The sequence below is a fragment of the Poecilia formosa genome, unplaced genomic scaffold (genome assembly GCF_000485575.1).
Source record: "Poecilia formosa unplaced genomic scaffold, Poecilia_formosa-5.1.2 Scaffold271, whole genome shotgun sequence".
Lineage (NCBI taxonomy): Eukaryota > Metazoa > Chordata > Actinopteri > Cyprinodontiformes > Poeciliidae > Poecilia > Poecilia formosa.
Genome location: NW_006800210.1, coordinates 659,650 through 666,392, shown reverse-complemented (window position 1 = coordinate 666,392; position 6,743 = coordinate 659,650). Strand labels below are relative to the sequence as shown.

The following is a 6,743-nucleotide window of genomic DNA, read 5'->3' as shown; positions in this document are numbered from 1 at the left end:
ATACATACATATATATATATATATGTGTGTGTGTGTGTGTGTGTGTGTGTGACGGACTTTTCTGAAGATCCTGAGAATAACCCTAAAAACAAATAGAAGCTTTCATTCTGATGGTATTGTGTTCATTTGGGTCTCCGGCCACGTTTCCATATTTCATGACCAGAACTCCATCCCCAAAACCCTCTGCAGAGCTGTGGCCGCTGATCGCTGGGATATTTCCGACAGACCAAATTAGAGCCGAGCTGAAGCTGCGGTCCGTAAAAAGCGGCCGGATCAGCGTCTTCAAAGCGGACCCCCAGAACAAAGATTGCCTCTGCAAACCGAGGCATCCTGATCTCAGCGGGGGTCATAAGTTTTTTTGATGTCACAGGAAATTTCTGGAGCCGTTACTTGTGCGTGTGTATGTGCGTGTGCGTGTGTGTGTGTGTGTGTGTGTGTGTGTCATTGTGAGAAACTGATTTTTATCCACACGCACAGCCTTTTGTTTTGTAAAGTGCAAAGGTTGATGCAGCGGCTGTTTGGAGCCTTCTAAATTTTTTAAAGGGTACGTAAACGAACATGTGAGGGCAAGAAATCAATCTGAAATTACGTATATAGTTTATATGTAGAGTTCTGATCATTTGTGCTTTGATAATAATAATAATAATAAATCCCAATTTGTATATTTTTTGAAAATGATGCACAGCTATTGAAGTTTCTGACGTTTCTGTGCTCATCACCGCTTCGTTGAAGAGCGGATGTTGATATTACCTTTATGGGATAGAGAACTCCATCATGTCGGACAAATCTGTGTATGATGTCTCCATAGGGGCGGAAACTGTCGACGCCCGCTCGCCTAATTTCGCTTTTCTCTCTCTAATGAACGCGGGGCCCCTGGGACAAGCTCCGGCCCTGGGGCGGTAAGCTGACACTGGCGCGCTGTGTGTGGTATCCAGGGCCGGGCTTGATGGAAAAAGCCTGCTTCCACTCATGTCAAAGTCATTTACTCAGAGCAACCCCCCCACCCCCACCCCCAACCCCTTGCTTACACGCACGGTAAAGACCACCACCTCCATCTCTCACACTCCTCGCCCCTCTGCTAGTCCGGCACCGGCACAGTTTGTTTTTGTTATCCTCTGGGCCATTTTGGGAGGAAATTATGAGCAAAATAATACAAATACCACAGAGCTAGGCATTCTTCATAAATGGGGACGGATTGCATGAAGAGCTGTATATTCTGGGCACATTGGTGGATTTGCAGAGATATTGTGGTGGGAGTAATTTTTGTGGCTCAAATTGCGTCATTTAAAAAGGAGGGTTTTCTTCTTCTTTTTTTTTTACCTTATGCGGAAGGCGTGTGGCGCTGTTGATTGGGATGTCTGGGGGAGGTTTGATAGATCGCTTATTTGCGTGTAGTCCAGACTCGAGGAGAAGAGGTGGGAGGGAAGAAAGAAGACAAGGAAAGGAGAGAATGTGGGGCGCTAACGCAGCTCAAAACGGTCGAGTGGACTCGGGCCAGTTCTGGTGTGGGTGTGGGAGGGGTTTGGAGAGCCTGTTTTCGTCACTGAGAGTGAAGCTGAGGAGAAAGGGTGGGGGGCTCCCGGAGAGGGAAGAAAGATTTATGAAATGATAGGTGGTCGGTATTTGTTTGTCTCGACTCTTGCGTGCAATAAGACCCAGGGTTTTTTGCGCTTCCTCCTTAAGGAGGTCGATGGCCACCCGGCGCGTCACACAGCGCCACTTAGCGCCGGCGTGACACCCAGCGGAGCCCTGGACACTCAGTCTCCAGTGGATACCGAGCTCCCCCCACTCTCCCTTCCTCTTCCTCTCTCTGTCAGTGCGTAGCCGCCGTGCGTTCTGCATGCGTCAAAGGAGCACCGTGCGTAACGGGAGAGTCGTGCGTAACTGGAGACAGATTTCTCTCCATTTTGCGCTCAGATTTTGGGGACCACTGGTGGTGCAGCGCTTACTGGCCGCTGGAGCTTTGCATATTTTTTTGCTGCTGAGTCTCTTTCTCCCTCCCTCTCTCTTTTATCTACGCCAGCTGTACGTCAGAGCTGACATGACAACCGAGACCACTCAGCAGCAGCTGGACCCTGCGCCTCCTCTGAGATCCAGCCCGGCGTCCGGCGTCTTGCACCCCGCTATGCTGAGCCCACAGGCCGCCACGGAAAGCGCTTCTGCGGGCGCCAAGGGGAAGAAGAGCAGCTCGGGTCTGAGGCGACCAGAGAAACCTCCATACTCCTACATCGCTCTTATCGTCATGGCAATACAAAGCTCGCCGACCAAACGTCTGACCCTCAGTGAGATCTACCAGTTCCTGCAGGCTCGCTTCCCGTTCTTCAGAGGTTCATATCAGGGCTGGAAGAACTCAGTCCGACATAATTTGTCACTGAACGAGTGCTTCATCAAGCTGCCCAAAGGACTAGGCCGGCCCGGGAAAGGCCACTACTGGACCATCGATCCGGGCAGCGAGTTCATGTTCGAAGAGGGTTCGTTTCGGCGCAGACCAAGAGGCTTCAGGAGGAAATGCCAAGCCTTGAAGCCCATGTACCGGATGATGAACGGCATCGGCTTCGGCACCTCTATTCTCCCGCAGAGCTTCGACTTCCAGGCTCCATCCGCCACCCTTGCCTGTCACAGCAACAGCTACAACCTGGACATGATGAGCAATTCGATGGCTGGAGGATACGACGGCCTGAGTGGGGGCCACCATGTCCCCCACATGTCCCCCAGCCCCGGATCTACGTACATGGCGAGCTGTCCCGTCCCTCCGAGCGGGGAGTACGGGCCGGACAGCAGCAGCAGCCCAGTCCCGTCCTCTCCGGCTATGGCCAGTGCACTGGACGGCCATTCCCCGTACGCCTCAACGTCCGCGCATTGGGCTTCCTCCGGCGGCTCGCCCTACATCAAACAGCAGTCCCTGGCCTCCAGCAGCCCGGCGTCGTCCGGTTTACACTCCGGCATGTCGCCCTATTCTCTGGAGCAGAGTTACCTCCACCAGAACGGCAGGGACAGCCACTCAGCTGACATATCAGGTACCAACACCAGCTCACAACTCAAACTGATGAGCACTAAACCAGTCCGATATGAGGCAGTCAGGGTAGAAAATAAGTTGAATATCTTTCTTTTAAACCTCTCATTTAAATATCATTTGCAGGAGAAACTGTAAAGATGTCCATTCCACTACAAAAAAGATGACTGTTCAAATCTAATGAAACACAATAATCCACATTTAGGTGTGTATTATAAAAGATGTTTATCTTTAAAAAAAAAAAAAAAAAAAAGGGAGGGCGAAGAAGGGGGGATTTTGGATTTTGCCTATTTAAGATAATATGTTTGTAATTAAATTTAGTTTTCCCATATTAGTTTTCATTTTAATTGGTTTTAGGATCTGATTTTGAGTTTGAAGCAAAATAATAATATTAGCGTTAAAGTTTTTATTGGGTGGTTAAAAATTGATTAAATTACACCCCCAAAAAATCCCATCAACATGCAGAGGTTTGATAATAAAATAGCAGAAAGGTTTAAATAATAATAGTTTTTTGTTTGTTTGTTTGTTTAGAAAAAAAACCCTTCAGTATTAGCGTCTGCATCATGTACATTTTGCGCGATTACTTTCTAATAGCCGTCCATTTGTTTGTAATTATTAAAATACATAAAACACGTTTGCCTCTCTAGCTCACCCTCATTTACTTTAATTGAACCGAGTAAAACTTTACTGAAGTCTGGGGATTTCACGGGGGCGAGCCAACCGCGCCGGAGCCCAGAAAGGGTCCCAGAGGTTAACCAAACAAAGCCTGCGCAGGTCGGACCACACCGGCGGTGGATATAAACTGCAGCGCATCCGCGTCGTTCCACTTTGCGCAGATACTGAGCGGAGGATGCGAGCTGCAGGGTTAACGGTGCTCAGTCACGCAGGCTGCTGTGTTGTGTGTGGAGAAGGGCGCAGAGCAGCGAGCTGTGGCCCGCAGGAGAAAGCCTCCTGTCTCCCCCTGAAAAACGCTCACATCTGGAGTCCTTATGACCCCCGATGAAGCCTCCGCATTTATTATTTTTTTCTGTTTCTGGAAACAGAAGCTCACGTTCAGATTCCAAATTCACTTTCAGCAGATCAGGTTTAAAAAAGGGAAATATGTTTTCGGAACGTTATGGGAACAGGACACAAACATCTATTACCTCAACCATATCTGAATCAAACGAATCAAAATAAACATAGATAGTTGTGTTAATGAGCTGCCTCCGAAAATATAGTTGTTGGGTTTTCTTTTTTTTTCTTTTTTAGAAAAAAAAATCTATTTAATTTCGAACCTTTAATTTTTAAAAAAATATATATAACATTTTCTAACTTTAAATTGAAATTAAGACACTATCTGTGAGTTTATAGGGTATGTCTACTTTCATAAAACACTTTTGCACAGCTTATAAAAAAGGCCTTAAACCTAATTTGAAAGATACAATCTGAGTAGAAATAATAGCAACAGTCATATTTTGGCACAGTATTTCCTGCTTCTTTGTCATGATGCAAGTATGATGTCCTACCCGTACTTATGATACACTTTTTCTCAGCCATTCTTCTAACAATGAATATCAGGTTTTCAAAAAAAAAGAAAAAAAGAAAAATAAAAGAAAAAAAAAACATTTACAGATATGCAAATATCGCCCCTTACTGATTCAAAAAATTTTAACTGATAGAACAAATAATAAAAATACAAATACTGTTGCATGGTAGGAAACCTCAATAAAACCAGATAAACAAAGGTATTACTGCGCTGTTAAAACAGAGTTGTTAAAAAATGTGCGATCTCTCTGTAACTTCATAAAATAAGATAAAATTCTTAGTTGAGTTATTATTATTATTATTATTATTATTATTATTATATTTTCTGGATCAGGTAATTTGTTTATCTCTTGATTTTGTATTCATTTAGAATTTTAGAAAATTGTTCTGCGCGTTAGGAACAACAATCAAACAAACAAAAACAATAATTTCTAAAAAAAATAAAAAAAAATAAAAAAAAAAATAAAAAAGTTCTTTATGCAAAGAATATCATTGACGGCATATTTAAAACTCTGCTCCCCGTGTCTCTCTCCACAGTGGGCATTCCGCGCTACCAGAGCCACTCCTCGGTGTGCGACAGGAAGGACTTTGTGTTGAACTTTAACGGCATCTCGTCCTTCCACCCCTCGGCCAGCGGATCCTACTATCACCACCACCACCACCACCCGCAGAGCGTGTGTCAGGACATCAAACCGTGCGTGATGTGAGCTCGGACTCCCCGCAGAGGGAGGGATGGGGGCTGGGGGGCACCGACGGTCACAGTGAAACTGCAGCTCCGTCACATCTGAAGAAACAGAAGCAAAACAAGCGGACATGTCAATTTTGAAGGATTCGTGGACGCATCCGCGTCCACTTTCACATGTTTGTCTTTTGAGTGCAACTTAAATATATCTATTTCTGTTGGACTTCAGGAGTAAATGCATTGAAGGAAACGAATGAAGAAACCCCAGAGGCCTCTTTAGTAAAAACCACTTCGCCTTTATGAACCCTGACGAGCTTTCTTCCTCCAAAGAAGCCTCAGAAACACCGACTGTTAATGCGTTTGCCCTTGTAACACGCGCAAACTACTTATAACCCATGTAACTATGATTTTTTTGTTGTTGTTTTTACATTATTTGTATAAGTACACACACAACGCTTTAGACTTCCATGAACTGCAACAAATCTTGCACTTATTGTATAACCATTGCCAACTTTTTTTTTTTTTTTTTTTTGACTTTGTAAAAGGTATCAATAAAGCTGATATATATTTTAGGACTTATGCCCCTATCATTGCAAACACAGGAGGGACAGCAGAGATGAGCCTCCAACGCAGAGCAGAAAGTATAATCACAGACTGGCCGCAGACACTCATTATTCTTCAAGACATGGCGGATAATTAATGTGGGTCAATCGTGTTCAAACCGGGCAAAAATTCGTTCAAAAGAAATGAATTTCCGTCTAAACACCGCGAAAATCGTGTTCAAAAGTGAAGGGTGAAAATACGCCTGACATCTACGGAAGATTTTATGAAAAATTCGTCGGAATTGATCAAATGAGTTAATCAACATCAGTTATGTTCAACCTGGACTGCACAAACAGGCTTAACCGCCCCCCCCTTTTATTTATAATTTATGGGCAAAAATTAATACAATTAAAAATAGATCAAATATCCTGTAGACACCCGGTGGTTTCAGAGTATGATCTAAATTTTGTCTCTATCAAATAATGTTAAATTTAACGTATTTCATAATCATCATCTTTATGGCAATTTAAATATTATGCCTTTTGGTTTTGACCACAGGATAGGTTTATTTACATAGGACCACTCATGCGCAAAATAATTCAAAATACTTTACTTGAAACTGAAGGGACGCAGGTGAACACATTTATATTAAAAACAAAAATTCCTCTAAAGTGATAATTCAACAACCAAATAGCTATGAGATTATGAAAATGAACTAGAAAAATAAAATAGAAATAAATAAAATAAATGATGACCTTTATGGGACTGTTGCAGGAAGCAGTCACGTTCAGCTCTGATTTAGGAGCCACAACAGGCGGTTGAGGTTTTCAATGAGTTTGTCTGAGAGCTGAGAGGCAGAAAAACTAAATGCTACGTCTTCAACTACAAATCTGTTTTTTATTGTTATGCTTAACATGTGTTTTCTTTGTTTCTTTTGTTTTTGTTTTTTCCAGCAAATCCTGGTTGTCATTTGGTTTT

General features: G+C 43.6%; 1 protein-coding gene across 1 annotated transcript; it reads left to right on the top strand.

Annotated features, from left to right (window-relative positions):
- The first annotated feature begins 1,534 nt into the window (after nucleotides 1-1,534).
- Nucleotides 1,535-5,794, top strand: foxf2b (forkhead box F2b). The gene is made up of 2 exons (XM_007570973.2): nucleotides 1,535-3,017; nucleotides 5,078-5,794. The coding sequence occupies exons 1-2, from the start codon at nucleotides 1,841-1,843 to the stop codon at nucleotides 5,245-5,247; spliced, it is 1,347 nt and encodes a 448-aa protein (XP_007571035.1). The 5' UTR covers nucleotides 1,535-1,840; the 3' UTR covers nucleotides 5,248-5,794.
- The last annotated feature ends 949 nt before the right edge of the window (nucleotides 5,795-6,743 follow it).

What these genes read in the sequence shown, in the direction of transcription:
- foxf2b (XM_007570973.2), top strand. Translation starts at nt 1,841, where the DNA reads ATGCGTCAAAGGAGCACCGTGCGTAACGGGAGAGTCGTGCGTAACTGG. An exon ending in CCACTCAGCTGACATATCAG is followed by an intron (nt 3,018 to 5,077) that starts GTACCAACACCA and finishes CTCTCTCCACAG; the next exon opens with TGGGCATTCCGCGCTACCAG.